This window comes from Hippopotamus amphibius, chromosome X (assembly GCF_030028045.1).
Source record: "Hippopotamus amphibius kiboko isolate mHipAmp2 chromosome X, mHipAmp2.hap2, whole genome shotgun sequence".
Classification (NCBI taxonomy): Eukaryota; Metazoa; Chordata; class Mammalia; order Artiodactyla; family Hippopotamidae; genus Hippopotamus; species Hippopotamus amphibius.
This window is the reverse complement of record NC_080203.1, coordinates 31,358,019-31,376,822: the sequence shown is the minus strand read 5'-3', so window position 1 is coordinate 31,376,822 and position 18,804 is coordinate 31,358,019. Positions and strand designations below refer to the sequence as shown.

The following is an 18,804-nucleotide window of genomic DNA, read 5'->3' as shown; positions in this document are numbered from 1 at the left end:
TCTATCCTCATGCCCCCTCCACGAAAGGGAAGGAGGGGAACAGAACTGGGAGAGGACCAGATGATGCCCTGCTCCCTCTCCTCCATAAAGCCCTGTGAGTAGCCACTGTGGGAAGCGTCCCTTGGAGTCCTCCTTGTACCTGAGATCGTCACCATGGACGGGGCTCAGGCCTGCCCTGAAACACACGGTTCTCCCATTAGAGACTCCTGCCCCTCGTCCTGCACATCTAGGTGGTCCCCTGGGGCAGGGTTGCGGGAAGATGAGTGTTGGAGGAGAGGGTGGAAGAAAACAGATAGGTCTGTATAAACCCCTCATGGGCACCTAGGAGCCTTCTGACATGTGGGTGGCCTACCTATGGTGACTCAGGGCTGTTGCTACGTGAAAGGAGGCCTCCTGGGCATTCGGTGTGAATGGCATTGGCTTAGCAATTTCCATGAAATTGACGAACCCCATGTGACACACAGAAGAAATATGCAAAGAATTCACAACTGTATTGAAAATACAAAAACATGCCGTAAAACACTGGGCCAATAACGCTACTTTTATGTAATACACTGGCAGGCATTTGGGGAACTGTTCTTGGTGGTGAGGTGTGAGGAATTTGAATCTGGCTCAAAGGCACTTTGAAAAAAACTGTCACAGAGACCATTCAATAGGAAATGGGGGCTACAGAAGGACCACTGATGACAGGGGACCTGGCTGAGCCACCTGAGGGCAGCTACAGGGAAGCAAAGGTGGAAGAAGGCAGGGCAGAGGTGGCAAGAGCGGAGGAGGGAAGGGCGGCAGGGGCGGCCGGGCCGGCAGGGGCAGCCCCAAGGATGGCTCTGGGGACTGCCCCAGTGGCAGTGCCTGCAGAAGATCCCAGATGCAATCCCGCTTCCAAATCATGATGGTACTGCAGGGTCACCCAAGCCGATGGCGACAGGAGGGACCAGAAACACAGGGCGCCATGGTCTGGATCCCAAATGCGCTCTGATGTCTCCGCCAATTGGCACTTCTGTTCTTTTTTTTGTGTGTGTGTGTGATTAACAGGTCTTTTATTGGTAGTAAACTAGAGCAAACAATCAGAATAGTACATATGCAGTATTCAGTACACACAGAAAAAGGTAAAGAAATTCATAACCTGTATAAAACAAAACGCTGGAGAAAAACCATACAGCTCAAGAGATACAGTGGGGAAGGTCCTCTCCATCCTCTGATTACAGCGCGTACTCTGTACCCAACACAATTTACCGCACTCAGCAAAATAAGAAATACAGACTTTTTAGTATTGAGTGTATTTAAGAGGATTAAACACATTTTCTAAGATTCCTGCAATGACAAATAAGTGACCCTTTAGCTGGTAGAGCGGACTTAAGGGAGGAAAGTGGGGAAAGGAAATTAACTAGTATTTTGTAACCATTTTAAATAATTTCTCATTTTCCAAACACTGCTTTCATAACAGAAGTGTTTTACACTTGCACAATATTAATTACTTTATTATACGTGGAAGCCTGTGGTAGGCTGATTACACAACAAGACTGCAAACAACCAGTGGTACTTTTCTGACGTCAGAAGAGTACATAAGACTGAAACATCACCAAAAATACATAAAAAACTCATCAGCATAAACATCAAAGTACATTAAAAATATAATCAGGAAAAAAATACAATTGCTAAAAAGTGGTTTAGAGCAGAGCCACTGTTTACCAGCGGCTTCAAATGGCAATTAGCGTTCATAGCAAGTCTGGATGACCTTACAAGACCCCTGTACAATACTGACTAGCGCACCCTTTTAAAATGTACGTTACACAGGCTGCAATTTCACAAAGAGGTTCTGAGGTCATGACCAAATGAGATACTCTCGCCCCTCACATCAGCTCTGTCACCAGCTGGAACCTTACTAATACCCACAGCTCCGAGTGTGTGGGGCTTTATTATACATGGACACATGTGGGTTCTGCTGTTAAAAGGGGGGAGGGGGATGTTTACTTTTCCTCTGTTGTTTGGTGTTTGGATGCCGAAAAGCAGAGGAAATGCGAAACGTGTTACCTGTTGGAATGTGGACCATTCTCAAATCCAAGCTGTCCAGACAGGGAGAAGAGGGAACAAGGAAGGCCCAGAACTCTCCGAGAGGACGGGTTAAGAACAAAAATAACATTAAAAACCCCAGAAGTGTGGGTAACAGGTAGTAACAGAGACAGAGAACAATGTTCTCAGGCCATGTATAATAAATAACACACACCCCAAATTTCAAAGAATGATGTAATTCCAACTTGGGTTCTAACACTGGAACCAACCAGCCGCTTGGGCTTCAACACTGTGCCCATCAACTCTTGACGGAGTCACAGCCTTGCTACAGCTGGGATAAGGGGAGGGTGCTTTTTTTTTTCTTTCCTTCTTTTATTAAAGCTATCATTCCAGGCTTTGATCAAAGATCCAAGAATATTTGTTCTACCAGGCTGGAATGAACGTGGTTTGGAAGTTCAGAGTACATTTAAAAGCTGCAACAAAATATAGGTAGCCAACATCTCAGAATTTTGGATCAGCCCAGATGGAGACGGCGATTTGAAATGTTTTCGCTCCCTTACTGAAGTGGTGAAATGTATTCTCACACTACCTGTAAATTGGATATTCCATTACGGTGATAACGTACAGAATTCCCATGCGTTATAACACTTTCCTGAGAGTAAAGCAATTAGAATAACCTTAATCCTAGCAACAAAGTTTTGTGGGGTTTTTTTTTTTTGTGGTTTTTGTTTTGTTTTGTTTTGTTTTGTTTTTGTACAGTTTTTTTTGGTGGTTTTCTTTTTTCTTTCTTTTTTTTTTTTTGCCTTTAAAACTTTTGGGCTATTCCCTGACGATCTATACATGTAAATTTGATTGCTAAACATCGTCACTTCGAATGTCAAACTATTTTAATCTATTGATTTTGATTAAAAATCAATAGAAACAGAGCTAAAATCACTCTAACAAAATAAACTAAATATGAAAAGTTGCATTGAAAGGGCATTACATTATTCTTAACAGGATCGTGTAGAAACATTCCAATGGCAGTGTTCTCAAAAGAAAACAGAAATTCCATCAGAAGACCTGCAGCCCGGTCACTCTTGGGACCTCACCTGTAGCTCTGGCTGGTGGGGGTCTTTACTCTGGCACTGCACGGCTCACTAACGTCGGACATCATGTCTGTGTACCCTGAGAAATCTGACACTGAAGTCCTTGCTCTATGGTCCACTTCTCCGTTAGAGTTAGTGACAAAGGTCATTGGCACCCTGCTGCCCGACTTGAACTGAGAGCCAAACGCTTGCGCGGAGTTCTCAATCTGGTACGTCGTTCTAGGCTCTACGTCCTTCTGAGGCTCTATCTGGCTAGCTAACTCCTGAGATGGAATCTGAAAGCTTGCTGAGGACTCTAAGTTCTTCTGTTGTTCCTTCTGGCTAGTCAGTTTCTGAGATGAGGACTGGAAGGCTGAAGAAGTCTCTAGGTTCTTCTGAGAATCTATCAGGTCATCCAGCTCCTGGGAAGGTGTCAACTGCTGATGTGTGGCATCCAAAGCAGATAAATAAAGACCTGGCTGAGACCCAAACAACATCCCAAAAGGAGGCTTTGGCAACGAAGATGGCAACACTGAGGTAACAGACTGGCCAAAACCACACTCCAAAGGAGATGTAGTGTATATCTGTTTTTCCGGAAATAAAGTGTGGCTGTGGAGAGGTGAGTACAGACTGACAAACTGGAAACCGTGTCCCAGAGTAAAACCTGCATTCGTGGATTTCTCAAAAGCCTGCTGGAGGTATTTGGAGTATTCTTGCAACATGCTCGCCTTGTCATTCGAAGGAGTCTGGGTGCCGGGGCTCAAATTCTCTTCCTGAACCAGTTCTGAGTGTTCTCCTGAGGCGTGCAGATCCACACGTGGTTCTGCTATGCTGAAAGGATCCTCCTTCTGGCTCTCCGACTTGCTGGAGTACTGATCCAAAATACTCTGTAAAACCTCATCAGGAATTCCCGACTTGTCGTGACAAGACTTAATGTCCGCATTCAGGGCCGGGGAGTCCATAAGGGACAACAGGGCCTCACTGTCCAAGACGCCGACGCCCGCGGACTGAATGACGGACTGCTGGGAGACCATGTGTCCCACGTTCACGGAAAAGGCACTGTTGCTGCTGGCGGTGGGTAAGTACCTTCTCTTCTTAGAGAATTGCATGGCATCATCGTAGCTGCTGCCTATCTGACCTTGCTTGCCACCTGCACCCTGGAGAAGGCTGATGGTCTCCACGCTGTTGTTTGACACGATGCCAAGGGAGCCACCTGGTTTCCCGGACAAGGGCTTCTGTCCCACGATGTCTGGTAGCGGCGACACAAAATTCAGGTCGTTTTTGTCGGTACTCTTCCTGCTGCCCTTCTTGAAGATGAGTTTGGGCACCCTCTTCTGGAGCTCGTCCAGGCCGGAGCCGAGGATGCCCCCACCGGAGGACACGGCGGGCATCTCCACCGAGTACGTCTGCATGTTTATGCTGCTCGGCACGTGGGACTCACTGGCTTTCCCGGTCTTGGGCTCCTTGTTTTCCACGGCCAGGCCCTTGGACTTGGCTTTCCTCCTGGAGGAACTCGTGCTTCCCTGAGACAACGCGGCCAGGCTGCCCACGCCGCCGTGGCTGCCGGACGACCCCGGCTCCGCGCCGGGCGCCCCCTTCGCCAGGGCCTCGCCGCACCTGCGCCTGTGCTTCAGCAGCTGGTCCGTCCTTGAGAAATACTGCTGGCAAGTGTCACACTTGTGTGGCTTTTCTCCGCTGTGCGTCCGCTTGTGCCTCTCCATGTGGTACTTCTGGATGAACTTCATGCTGCACTGGTCGCAGCCGAAGGGCTTCTCGTGGCTGTGGATCTTCTCGTGCCGCTGCAGCAGGTACTTCTGGCTGAAGGCCATGCTGCACTGGCCGCACTGGAAGGGCCGCTCGCCGGTGTGGATGAGGACGTGCCGCCGCAGGTGGTAGGAGCTGCGGAACGCGGCGCTGCAGTGGTCGCAGACGTGCGGCTTCTGGCTGGGCGACAGCACGGCGCCCTCCGCGTCCCCCGCCGCCGCGCCCGGCTTCCTCTTGGCCCTGCTTCCCTGAGACTCCGGCTTCGGCCTCCGGGCCGCCCTTCTATTCTTAAACCAAACCTTCAATCAGAGAGGAAACGGGATTGAGTTAGTATATTGAGCATTTCATGTCAGACACGAAAAATCGCAGCTGGGAGCACTCGGGGCCGAAGATTTTAAACTGCATCAGGAAAAGCTACTTCCTTCTTGCTAAAATATCTTGGGATATTTAGCTGAAAACCCTCCCCACTTTAGCCCCGACTGCCATTAAGGAGCACTGACCACGTGCCAGGCTCTGGACTGGCATATGGCTTTGTCTCTCTCCCGCCACCTTCACTATTATTTCCCCCACTCTCATGTGCAGGTGGAGCTGACCAACTGCACTCGGTCCCTGCTGCTATTACGATGCCTGGTAGGTCTGCATCCTGACAACGGACCATCAGCTCCAGCTGCCGCTAACCCTTACTCACTGGGCAGGTGTCGCCTTAGTTCTGGGGAAGTTGAGCATAGGAAAAAGTGGCTGCCTTTTAAAATCACACAGGAGAATGGCCTCAATTCTGAAAAACCCATGACTAAAGGGTCATTCATCCTCTGGAACCTCGGGATGGTTAAAAAGATGGAGATGGTATTGTGAGGGAGGTCGGGTCACGGGGGGCCCTTGGACTTTGTGGCTTGTCTTGCTGGACACCAGTGTAGCTGAAGCCCTGGACACTGCCTTAATGTTAAACCATAGGAGTAATGAATGGTTAGGCCGACTCAGCCCAAATTTACTAAAACTCTTAAAATCTTTGCCCAGCCAAGAGTTTGGGGGAAAGAGGCAGACCATTGTCACCACCGTGAATTCTGCACTCTCCACCCTGCCCCACCCTCCAAACCTTCCTGGGCTCGGGACCAGGTCAGCTCACTCTGCTCTGGCTACAGTTGCAGGACCTTGGACCAGACCCTTGCTGCCCAGAGTGGTTGGGCCTCTAGGCCCCGCTACTCAATCAGGAGATCCCCATCCTGAACCTTGTGCTTAAGGCAAGAGGGTACAACCTGCATTGTAGGAAGACAGTCCACAAGCACGTGGGTGAGGAGTCACAATAATGGCTCCTCGCTAAATATCTGCCACCTATTAACTGAAAGGAAAACCTGTCCTGTGGACTCTGCTGCTCCCTCAGCATCCCAGTGAAAGGAATTACATCATATTTAGTATGTTTGGATGTTTCCACTCTGCAAATTTTCCCAGAGACCAAGGGGCCTCCTCTCTGTCACCTCATTTCCCCTCTCCCATCTTAGTACTTGGGTCCTGCTGCTGCATGAATATGTGGTCTTAAACAGCCAGTGTAATGGAGCTCATTTTGGGGGGATGCAGTGTAGCAGTGGTCAAACCTGGATAAATGGAAGTAAAATGCACAGCTGGCTCACAGAGGCTCAGGCTGACACTACTTCCATGTTTCCAATACTGATGTCATAAAACAATTCTTACGGTATTTGCAAAACAAGGGAGGGGATCCATTAAATTTTTCTTTCAGAGATTCAGGCTGTAGAGTCTGGAAACTGATGAAAACATTCTCTCTTTTCCTCACTTGTGTCTTGTTGCTCTTTTTCCCTTCTGAACTCCATTAAGACCCCACTGTGTAAACTGAGGAAGAGGTCCCCAAAACTTCAGTTTTTCTTTTCCTCTGAGCTTGCTTTGCCTGCTTGAGGAAGCAGAGGCCTGGGCCTCCCAACTCCTGGCCAGACCTGACTGTGAGCCCAGCCCCTGGCCTCAGCTGCCAGCACTGCTTTCCAGAGCCCCTCTCCCCACACCAGCTCTGCAGCCCTTGTCCACCACTGCCCTCACACACCCTCTCTGCAGCAAAGCTGGTGAACTCATCCTGATTTTTCTTATTCTCTATTTTTTCTTCCTCCTTTGTCCCCCAAAATACTCCTTTGATATAACTTTGGCTTTTCTATAGTCTCAAATAATCTGTCCTGATCCATTGACTCACAAATCTGTCCTCACTGGGAGAGGAAAAGAAAACGGATTTCCCCTTACCACAGGGAAGAATCCCGCCTGAACTCAGAGGCATCCTCCACGACCAACACATTCCACACAACCCATCTCTTCCTCACAGTACCACAAAAAGGGAGAAAAGCCTCAGATATTAAACAGTCCTCAAGAGACTATCATGAATGCTTTTGGTAGTCTCAAAACGTTGGATGTATGAGGAATCCTCACCGCATAGGCTCCACTCTGTATAACTCTTGCCTATCTTCTTCCTTTCTCAGGTGAGAGCAACTCTGTCAGGAATTGTTATTTTAGTTTCTTTGTTATTTAGACATATTTAGATGGTTGTAACTCACCCTCCCACTCCACTATAATGCATGACCTATTATGTTAGCAAGGCTTTCACGCTGGCATATCAAAGAACTCCAGAAAATGAAGACTTAGAGCTGTCACTCTCTCTACTACTTTAGGAAACACTTAGAAACTCCTGCAGGAGAGGGCCTCTCTCCCATAGGGCGCTGTGTGTGTGTGTGTGTGTGTGTGTGTGTGTGTGTGTGTGTGTGTGTTGGGGTGGGGTCTCTTTTCTCCTCAGCCCTTGGGTTGGAGGCCCAGATCAGCCCTGGAGGATCCCTGTCAGGGCTGCCATGAGCTGGGCAGCCTTGTTTTCCTACCTCAGACATTTGCAGTTGCTGGGAGCTCATACTTGGTCTACACCAGGCTGGGCCTCACGTGGCAGCACTGGGCACTGGGCCTCTGATTTTCCCGGGACACTGCCAGGCTCTCATGAGCTGATCCTGGCCTAGGTTGTCCCCAAAGTAGCTGGGCCACCTGCCTATCCCCAGGCAAGGACACATGCACCCCCAACAAGTGGTCATCTACTCCACTGATGCCCGCCAGGGAGGGGGCCTCTCACCTCCTGCCCTCCTACTAGACAACCGCTGGGTCCCAGTGGATGTCGCCAGGAGTGGGGTCCAGGCGTGGGGGCTGTTGTAGAAGGGCATCTGAGGCCATCTCACTAGGGCGGAAGTTCACTGTTTTCCCTGCCTGGACTGACTTGGGCAGCAGCCAGGCTGCTCCATCCCTCTGCTCCCAGCTGGGTCTCCTGCACAGGGTCCCTGCAGGACTCCAGGCTGGGGTAGCGAGGAAGAGCCCTGAGTTGGTGCAGGAGAAGAAGGGCACCACAAGCATCAGGGCAAGGATGTCAGACCCACCCCTCAGCACACTGACAGCAAGGCAAGCCCTGCCCTAGGCAGGGAGCTGCCTCCAGTGGGACACCTCAGGACCCAAAGACTGTGAGCTGTGCCTCCCAGCTCGGGCCCGTGCCTCTGGAAAGTGTTCAGCGTTCAAGTGCCTCCTTCATCAGCTGACAAGATGGTGTTTGACACTACCTCCCAAAAGTTCTAATGTCCTGAAAATATTTTCTACACTAAAGAAAGTCCTGCGAGAATCTTATTTTGTTCTAAAAGCAAGAAACCACTCTCTGTGCAAAAGACAACAAAAGAACAGCTGTGGGAGGACCGGACTTGGACTTTGTGCTCTCCTCTCCCCTCAGTGTCAGCTTAACTAAACATACATTGGTTGCTCATCTGTTGTGTTCTGAGTGTGAATCATCCCCTCACTCCAATGCCTAAGTATTTATAAATTGACTCCTCATGCAAAATATTTATGCTTGGTTTTAAATAACTCAATATACTTGGAACCCTCGGTGCATTAATTTGAATAATATCAACTTCAGACTTAACCTCAGTGTGACTCCACACAGAAGTGGCACCTAAAGGATACCAGTGTTAGAAGCAAGTGAACTTTGTGTGTGTGCATGTGCGTGTACATAATTCAGTACCATATAATATATAGACGTTTATATAGGTATAGATTATAAAAAGGCGTACATATATATATATATATATAATGTTCACCTTTGTGAACAAGGAATAGTATACTATGGTAGTTTTATTTCCTTCAGGAAATCAAGTTCTTCTGGTAATGGGCAATTTCCAAAACTGGGGTTTACTTATCCCATTTACCACCAACCAAGACCCCAAAGTTTACCATATTTCCCAAACAAGGAAAAGGTCACAAAAACAAACCAATGTGAGAATGTCCAGGACGAAGGAGTCCAAGCCCCAAAGCAGGTTTTAGATTGGCTGCCCTGCCAGCTTGCTTTTTTTCAGGTTTACTGACCTGCACTCTGGCCTCAGTCACACCCATGCACCTCGCAATCTCCTGTCTGAGGGGAGAAAATTGGAAGTGTTCAGTATTGGGGGCTGTGGATGAAACTGAATATAGGATGTTATTTCATCCTGTAAAAATTTTCTTTTCTAAAACGTATCAGCGATTTATTTTCAGAACCAATTTCTGCCGTAGGAAAAATGACACATTTTCAGGATTTACAGTGAAAGTAAGTTGAGAAAGTATTTAAGGAGAGCCAAGTCTTATTGGTAAAGGAGGCCGAGTTCCCAAGAACTAATGAAATTCGAATTCACAGTTGCTTTTAGTGTCACCAACTTCAAAGATGAATAAAATCTCTGACAAAATATCGTTACCAGCTTTCAACCACTTCTCTTGCCCATTTTAGGCATTACTTTAGACCCTTAAAATAGCTTGTTCGATCCGTCAGTGGATCCATCAGTGATGAACAGGTTGGAGTACGTCCTACAAAAGGTCGCCACACACTGCTGTTCATTCTTTGGTTGAGCTTATGTAAGAAAATTTTTATCACCAGCTCCCCAGCACTGAGCTAGTACACCATTCTGTAATCTGTAGCTAGAGGGCTGCGTTAGAGCTAGTTTTCTCACAAGAGCAAAAGTTAAGGGAATGTACAAAAATCACTAGTCAAGATAATTTTCAAAATCACGATTTTAAAATATATCAATGCAAATATAATCCGTGAAGAACTGACGTTCAAAATTTTAAATTAAAGTAGACCCCAACCGGCATTCCCTCCCCCTTGCCTCAGGCAACTCATTATTTACTTTAACTGGCCGGCAACAGAGCTTCCAGAAGGGGCTTATTCAAACAACTCAGGGAAATACTGACCTGGATTCCCACCAGGCAGAGCCCCCGCCCCCGCCCTAGGCCCCGAGTGCGGGGGCAGGGTCCCGGCCCGCCTGAGGCCCCGGAGCTTCCAGGTCCCCAGCCCAGGACAGGGACCCGCGAGAGCGCCGCCCGCCGCCCAGACCGCGCTGCCCGCTCGCCGCCACCCCAGGCGCCACCTTACCGCTTGGTCAGGTTGGGGTACGGAGTGCGCCGGAAAAGGCCCTCCAGCTCCTGCACCTGCACCTGCGTGAATCTGGCGAGGCGGACCCGCTGCTGCCCTTCTGCGGCCATGTGGACCCTCGACGGCGGCCCGCGGGGGCCACTCCTCCCCGCCCTGCTCTCCGCCATCGCCGCCTCCCACGCCCGCCTCCGCCTCGCGGCTTTCTCGGCCCTCCGGGCCCGCGGTCCCGGGCCGACGTCAACGCCTTCTTCTCCTTCTCCTCCTTGGTCTCCCGCCTCTTTCCCTTCCGCGGCTGCTCCCTGCTCGGGTTCCGACTGAGCCTTCTGCTCCTCTCCCCGCTCTCCAGGAAGCGAGATCTCCAAGGCCTTCGCCTCTGCAAGGGAGGAAAACCAAAAAGAAAGATCAGGCCCTCGAGTGATCCCGGCTGTGGGGAGGAGGCGGGGAGGGACTGCGTCTGAGGGGGGTCCTGCCGCTCGCCCCTCCCTGGGAAAGCTCCTTTCCTGGAATTGGCTGAAGCTAATGCACCGCCCGCCGCTGACCAAGGGCTTCTTCCCGCTCCTTGTTGATGCGCAGCCTGAGAAAGCCAGCCATGAGGGAATCCGCGTTGGCATCAGCATGGCCATGGGCATCATGGCTGCTCCGGGGCGGAGGCTCCATGTCTCGAGTGCTGTCGAGGAGGCTGTGTGCTTTAGCGGAGGCCGCGCTGGATCTCCTGAGACCCCGGCTCAAGACTCAAGGCTAGAGTTGTGGCCCTGGATCCCGCACACTTAGGACTCCTCTGGCGTCTGGTCAGCTTTCAGGAAGTCTGGAGAGAGGCCCTCTGTGGGTTTACCACCGCCTCCTGGCGGTTGGGTCGCCTGAGGTGCGCATGTGCCCAGGGCTTGGCAATCTCGGGAGGGGGCGGAGTGCGCGCCCCAGGGATGCTGGTAGGGAGCATGCGTGAGAGCAGAGCTTGGGGCCCCAAGCTGCAACTGAGCTAAGTACTCGACACGTGGTCGGACTTCTTCCCAGTGCGAGGGGCTATGCCCGATTTGTGCAGGGTAAGAGAGAGACCTCATAGACTTTGGAGAAATGTTTGGGATTATCTCTTGGCCCCGTCCTCTAGATCCAAAAGCCAGTACTAAGCGGGGAACAGTAATCAAAGTACTACGGGTCGCCGTTGGTGTCCTCCGGGGACTGGTTGCAGGACCCGTCGCGGATCCCAAACCCGCGGATGCCCAAGTCCCATAGTCTGTCCTTAGTATCTGCTGATGTGAAACCCATGGATCTGGAGGGCGGCCTGTATATTTATTGGAAAAAAAAAAAACCCAAAACTGTGTTGAAGTGGACTCGCAAGTTCAAAGCCGTGTAGGTCAAGGGTCAGCTGTATTATTAGTGAGGAGTTTCCGTGCTCTGAGAGTTTCGGCAATGACGTTGAATTCAGAGGCCACAAATAGTCCCCGGGTCTCCAGGAGCAGGAGTTCAGTGCTGAGTTTTCTGAGCATGTGGGGTGCTGAGACGCACTGTGGAAACAAATCAAAAGAAAACAAAACTCAGCTCGCCCCTTGAGAAAGTCCATTAGCCTATAGATTTTAACTAATGAATCCACATCAGATTGCAGGTGTAGAAACCTGCACAGTGCTTAGAGTACTCAAGAATGCTTACAGGGTACAAAATTTGGTGGGGGTTTTTTTTGGGGGGGGTGGTTTTTGGGGTTTTTTTTTTTTGTCCTTGTTACAACTGTGGACTATAGTACATTTCTGTGCACAGCTCCTGTTGCTTCTGGCTGTAGATCCTCTACAGGAACATACACATCCCTTGTGGTGGGCCCCTGTGGACTTGGATACATTGACCCACTTTCTTGCCACTGCCTCCCCTCCCCACCCCCCTGCTTATCTTGCCTCCACGTTTTCTAGAAATCATTTCCTAAGCCCTTGCTGAGGAATAAACAACTTTTATTTATTGTCAAATGAAAGAGAGTCAGGCCAGATTTAGGGCTCTATGGTTTTTCCTTGAAGAAGTGTTTTACAGATGCCCCCAGACTTGTTAATATCCTAAACATTGAAAATAGCTTCTAATAATGGGTCCTATACTTGACAATGTACTTGATTCCTCCTGTGTTTCCTTGGCAGCCATTTTGGTCAACCCCATTTGAGATCGGAAGCCAAATCATTTGTGTGGACACCTAAATATATCATGGGACCTAGTCACCTCACCTGCAGTGCCTGAGGGATGCGTGCCGCTGCCTCATGGTTTTGGAGGATGGCTAAGAAACTAACTAAAAATGGTTTGTTTACCTATTCTTTTTCAAAAAGATGGGAGGAGACAGCAATAGGAGTACCTCTTCCTGATTTTAACCAAGACATTTCCTCCTCAGGTTGGCCCTTGTTGAGTTCTGCAGGCCACCCCCTCTCTTGGCTGGATACCCTATGCACAATTTTGGCTTGATATTACTTGTCACAGGAGAGACTGTGAGGGTTTTCAACGTGATTTGCATTAGACTAGCTAGGACGTCTGTGACAGCTCCGGAGGTGCGTCCTTTCACATCTCCCATGTCCACAGTGAATTTGTGTTTTCTCAACTTTAGTCACACATGTGACCTTTGACAAATGTTGCCCTCCTTTGGCATCAGTCATGCTCGTATTTGTTTAAAAGATTTACTTCACTTCACACTTTGAAATCCTTAAATCCTGAATGGAGCCTCATCCCAAGCAGTAATAGCCATGAACTGTGGTTCAATATAGTAGATTCATGGGAGCAGGGGCCCTGGAGCCAGATTGCTGGCATCTAAATCCTGGCCTTTCTCACCGCTTGCTAACTGGCGAAACTGTGAGCTTGCTTATTCTCAGTGAATCTTGGTTTGCACATCTCTAAAATGAGGACAGCAATATTAACTACGTCACCAGGTTATTGTGAGCATTAACTGAGATGATAAAAACAAAACCTTACCAGTGGCCAGACCATGCAGCCTCACATTTCCAATTTTCATCAGTTTTGTGGTTTATGTATTCCCAAAGGTCCATGAGAGAAGAGAGATGATGGTTATTCTCTGGCAGTTCGCAATGAGGACAGAACGTTTTCTTGTGAGTATGCTGCAACAATGATTTTTTGTCCCTATACATGCTTCAGTCAGTAATCCTGTGACTCAGTTATACATATATAAGCATTCTTTTTTCATATTCTATTTCGTTATTATTTATCACAGGATATTGAATATAGTTCCCTATGCTCTACAGTAAGACATTGTTGTTTTTCCATTTTATATATACGAGCTTGCATCTACTCATCCCAGAGTCCCAATCCATCTGTCTCCCCCCTCAGCTCCCCTTGGCACCCACGTCTGTTCTCTATGTCCATGAGTCTGTTTCTGATTTGTTGATGGGTTCATTTGTGTCATATTTTAGATTCTACATATAAATGATATCATATGGTATTTGTCTCTCTTTCCGACTAACTTCGCTTAGGGTGATAATCTCTAGTTGCACTGTAATTGTTATTTTCGATAAGGGGTTTCACATGTTTCTTTTTGAAAACACTTTTTATCATGAAAATATTCAAATATACACAACCATGGCAAGAGTACTGGAACGGACTCCCATAAACGCCAATAACCAGGTTCAGCATTTATCAGGATCTTACTAAATTGTATCAATCTTCTTTGCTTGCTCCCTCCCTCCCTGCTTGCCTCTCTCCCTCCTTTCCTCCCTTCCTTCCTTCTGTCCTTTTCTCCTCCTCCCCTCCCAGCTCACTCTCCTCTTCTTGCTATGCTAATTTCAGAGAAACGCAAGACAACATGTGTTTTCATCCCTATATCTCGATGGGCATGTACCTTCTAAAAAGTACAGACTCCTTTTCTACATAACCACAGGGCCATCCAGGCACCTGAGTGGTAATAATAATCCCTTGGTACCATCACCCAGTGGCTTGTATTCAGAATTCCCTGATTGCCTCAAAAATGACTTTCTACAGTTGGTTTTTTTTAGGATACAAATTTTTCTGTGTCTACACTGATAAAATAAGAGGAAAACTCGGGCGGGGGGTGCATTTGCATATCGAATCCCAGCCTTAGAAAGGGGAGGAGGAAATTAAAGACAGCCCTGGATCTCTACTACTGCTGGTGGTTGTATGTGGCAATGAAAGTGATGCGGTGTTTGCACTCACTGCCCTATCTCAGGACACCATGGGCCCTTCGGGTTTGTTCCAAGTCATGTGCACACGAAATCGCAGTCCAGACGCTGGGACAGTGCATCCCTTTGCTGTAACCACACATTAAGGTAAAATCGCACGATTTTTCTTTAACTTCTGCCTGATATATTAGGCCATTATGAGCAGCAAGCTTGTAGAACCCCCGCTGTTCATGGATTTATATGCTGAAGAGCGAACCAAGCACCTCACTAAGGATGTCTTTACCTAAGGCAGCCTGGGCTCAAGCCTCAAAGAGCTGCTCCCTACAGCTGCATTCTCTGTGGGCGTCCGTTGGAGGGACGCCTTACATGACATTCTTGATCCTTGCTAGGACTGAGGAAAACTATTTGCTTTTAGTCTACTTGATGGTAAAAGAAAGGCAATGTGCTAATTCCTGCCGACTTTCAGATATGTCAAGTTCTAGCTCAATCCCCATCTCTTGGAAGAAGCCTTCCCGGCCCACAGTGCTCTGGTCTTCTGAGCTCTTACTGCTCTTGAAATGGGACCAATTCACTGGATGCCTATCACACATTGCTTCCATTGCAAGTCACTGTTAAATACATGGAAGCACAAATGGTGTATGTATAAGCGTGTGTGTACCTGGGTGAATGCAGTGTGTATGTGTATGTATGTGTATTGTATGATTTCTGAATTAGATGTTCATCTCCTGGCACGTGACACACTTCTTAGTATTCCCCATGCAGTACCCCAGAGCAATGCTGTGTACACAGCAGGCATTCAGTAAAGACTCGTTGGTTGGTTGAAGGTAAATATGGAAGATGAGTGGATGGCCTTGAGCAAGGCCACGGAGCCTGGGGACTTTGACCAGCTGAGCTTGTCCGGTGTTGGCTGCATCCTCTTATGTTCCTCCCAGCCCATCTGGCCGTCCTGAGTGACAGACTCTGAGGTAGCAATGATCTTCCCGGAAGGGGTCTGGCACTTACGTGGTGGTCTTAGATTGAGCGGAGAAACACATCAGCAACATGCTCTCCTCTCTGTCTGAAGCACTGTGTGTGGAGCCGCCCTGGAAGTCTTCTCTGAATTGCAAAGGCTCCTCTCTCCTGTTTCTCTCTCCTTCTTCATGGTTATCATCTTTCTCCTCCCTATCCTGTGTGTGTGTGTGCCTGTGCGTGTGCGTGTGCATGTGTGTGTGCGTGCAATTGTTTAATTCAGTGTCCATGCACTATAAACGAGGGCCAAAGACATAAGCAAGTCATAGAGAGAAAGAAAATACATGAGTTAAAGTCACATATATTCTGGAACAAGACCAATGCCACAGCTGAGTAACAATGCAATAATATGGGAGCTCACAGAAGGTAGATATTTTCAATACAAATCTGAAAGCATACGTGGAAGATGTGGACTTAAAGATGGCTCAGTGTGGCTGGGGGTCCTTATTTGTCTTCCCCAAATATATACTCATGAACAAAAGTAACACATTATCATCGTGATTTATATGGAGATTATGAATAAGCTCCCCCCCCTCAAAAAAAAAACAAATTATACTCCAGTATAATCTTGTCAAACGTCCAAGGGTGATAATGAAAACTAATTTTTCTCTTTCTTATCCTGTAATTTCTTTCTTCCATTCTTTGTTTCTTTCTTGGCTGTGTGTGGGCTTTATCTCGTTGCGGCAAGCAGGGCTACTCTTCATTGCAGTGGGAGGGCTCCAAATTGTGGTGGCTCTCTTATTGTAGAGCAGAGGCTCTAGGCATCCAGGCTTCAGTAGTCGTGGAACATGGGCTCAGTAGTTGTGGCTCCTGGGCCCTAGAGCACAAGCTCAGTAGTTGTAGCGCACTGGCTTTGCTGCTCCGTGGCATGTCGGATCTTCCCAGAGTAGGGATCGAACCCGTGACCCCTGCATTGGCGGGTGGATTCCTAACCACTGCTCCACAGGGAAGTCCCTGTAATTTCTTTACAAGGACTAGATTCCACACACTATAGATGGTGTGCACAGTCTTGCTCTTTCTATAATTTGAACTCATACTACATAATCTTCGCCCTCATAGGTGGAAGTTTAATTTCGAGGACCCCAAAAGTTCACAAAAAGTAACTAACCCCACCATTAACTCAATAGCTGGTGGCAGTTAGGGGAAAAGGCTTTGTAGCCTGGTTTCCCAAGCCCTGGGCAGCAATTACATACATGTTGGTGCAAATGAATATGAAGGCATGCAGACAGTGAACTCAAAATGTCTGTACACCTTTTAAAAATCTGTTCTTGAGGCATGGACTTCATATGTGCTTGAGCAGACAGATAGAGATCGTTTTCATGTCTGAAATGAAATGGCAGCGTAGCCATTCTAAAACCTGCTTCAGGACTTGGACACCTTTGTCCTGGACATTCTCATGTTTGTGTGCTTTTGCTGCCTTTTCCATGTCTGGAAAAAAAGTTTTGAGCTTTGAGGTCTTGATAGGTGGTAACTGGGATCAGCAAATGTCAGGTTTTAGAAATTGTCCACTATCAGAGGAACAGGAATTCCTAAAGGAAAAAAATATATATATAGTATACTATTCCTTGTATACAAACGTGAATCTGTATATGTATATATCTACACTCAAATATATATATGTATAGTTTATAAAAAGGTGTATACAAATACATATACCTTTGTGTAAATTATGCCTATACAAACTTACATATTATATGTCACTGAATTATACACACAGACACACAAAGTTCAATTGCTTCTAACATTGCTGTCCTTTAGGTACCACTCTGTGTGGAGTCACACTGAGGTTAAGTCTGAACTGGAAATTATTCAAATTAATTCACCTGGCAGTCCAATTATATTAAATTATTTAAAACCAAGCATAAGTTCCTTGCATGAGGAATACATTTACAAACACTTAGGCATTGGAGTGAGGGATAATTCACACTCAGAGCACAACAGATGAACAACCAATGTATGTTTAGTTAAGCTGACCCTGATGGGAAGGAGGGAGCACAGAGTCCAACTGACATCCTCCCACAGCTGTTCTTTTGTCGTCTTTTCCACAGAGAATGCTTTTAGCACAAAATGAGATGCTCTGGAACTTTTTTAGTGAAGAAAGTACTTTTAGGTGTGTAGAAATTCTTAGAGCTTTCGTAAAACACCATTTTGTCAACTGAAGAAGCAGGCGCATGAAAGTTAAGCAATGTCCAGAGGAGTGGGCCCGGGCTGGGTGGCACAGCTCACAGGGTTTGGGGCCTGAGGGGTCCCACTGGAGGCAGCTCCCTGCCTAGGGCAGGGCTTGTGCTGCAGCCAGTGCGCTGAGGGGCGGGTCTGACTAGCTTGCCCTGACTCCTAGGGTGCCCTTCTTCTCCAGCACCAACTCAGGGCTCTTCCTCTCCACCCCTGCATCGCAGTCCTGCAGGGGACCCCGTGCAGGAGACGCAGCTGAGAGCTGAGGAATGGAGTGGCCTGCCTGGTTCCCAAGTCAGTCCCGGCAGGGAAAACGGTGAGCTTCCCCTGCAAGCGAGGTTGCCTCAGATGCCCTTCTACAACAGCCTCCACGCCTGGACCGTGTTCCTGGTGACATCCGCTGTGACCAAGCAGCTGTCTAGTAGGGGGGCAGAAGGTGAGAGGCCCCCTCGCTGGCGGGCACCTCTGGGGTAGGTGACCACTTGTTGGGGGTGCATGTGTCTTTGCTTGGGGGCAGGCAGGAGGCTCAGCTACTTTGGGGCCAGCCTAGGCCAGGATCAGTCCACGAGAGCCTGGCAGTGTCTCGGGAAAGCCAGAGTCCCAGTGCCCAGTGCTGCCACGTAAGGCCCAGCCTGGTGTACACCAAGTATTGGCTCCCCGAGGTAGGAAAACAAGGCTGCCCAGCTCATGGCAGCCCTGACAGGGATCCTGCAGGGCTGATCAGGGCCTCCAACCCAAGGGCTGAGGAGAAAAGAGACCCCACCCCAACACACGCACAGCCCCACGGGAGAGAGGCCCTCTCCTGCTGGAGTTTCTAAGTGTTTGGTAAAGTAGTGGAGAGAGTGGCAGCCCTAAATGTTCATTTTCTGCAATTCTTTGATATGTCAGTCTGAAAGTGTTGCTAACAAAGTAGGTTATGCATTATAGTGGAGGTGGGCGGGTGGGTTGCAACCTTTGAAATATTTCTAAAGAACAAACACACTAAAAAGACAATTTCAAACAAAGTTCCACAGACCTGAGAGAGGTGGAAGTTAGGCAAGAGTTATACAGAGTGGAGCCTACTCCATGAGGATTCCTCACACATTTAAATTTTTGAGTCTACCAGATGCATTCATGAATAGTCTCTTGAGGAATTTCTAATACCTGAGGCTTTTCTTCTTTTTGTGGTACTGTGATGAAGAGATGGGTTGTGTGGAATGTGTTGGTCGTGGAGGATGATTTTAAGTTCAGGCTGGATTCTTCCCTGTGGTAAGGTGAAATATATTTTATC

The 18,804-nt window shown here is 48.1% G+C and overlaps 1 protein-coding gene and 2 pseudogenes across 1 annotated transcript; 1 reads left to right on the top strand and 2 right to left on the bottom strand.

Annotated features, from left to right (window-relative positions):
• Window positions 1-2,821: 2,821 nt before the first annotated feature.
• LOC130842011 (zinc finger protein 281-like) lies at window positions 2,822-4,921 on the bottom strand. The gene has a single exon (XM_057718656.1). It carries the CDS (start codon window positions 4,904-4,906, stop codon window positions 3,098-3,100), a length of 1,809 nt encoding a protein of 602 aa, XP_057574639.1. The 5' UTR covers window positions 4,907-4,921; the 3' UTR covers window positions 2,822-3,097.
• A 2,684-nt stretch (window positions 4,922-7,605) lies between these two features.
• On the top strand, window positions 7,606-7,713 carry LOC130842781 (small Cajal body-specific RNA 20; annotated as a pseudogene).
• A 10,472-nt stretch (window positions 7,714-18,185) lies between these two features.
• LOC130842787 (small Cajal body-specific RNA 20) lies at window positions 18,186-18,331 on the bottom strand (annotated as a pseudogene).
• Window positions 18,332-18,804: the final 473 nt, after the last annotated feature.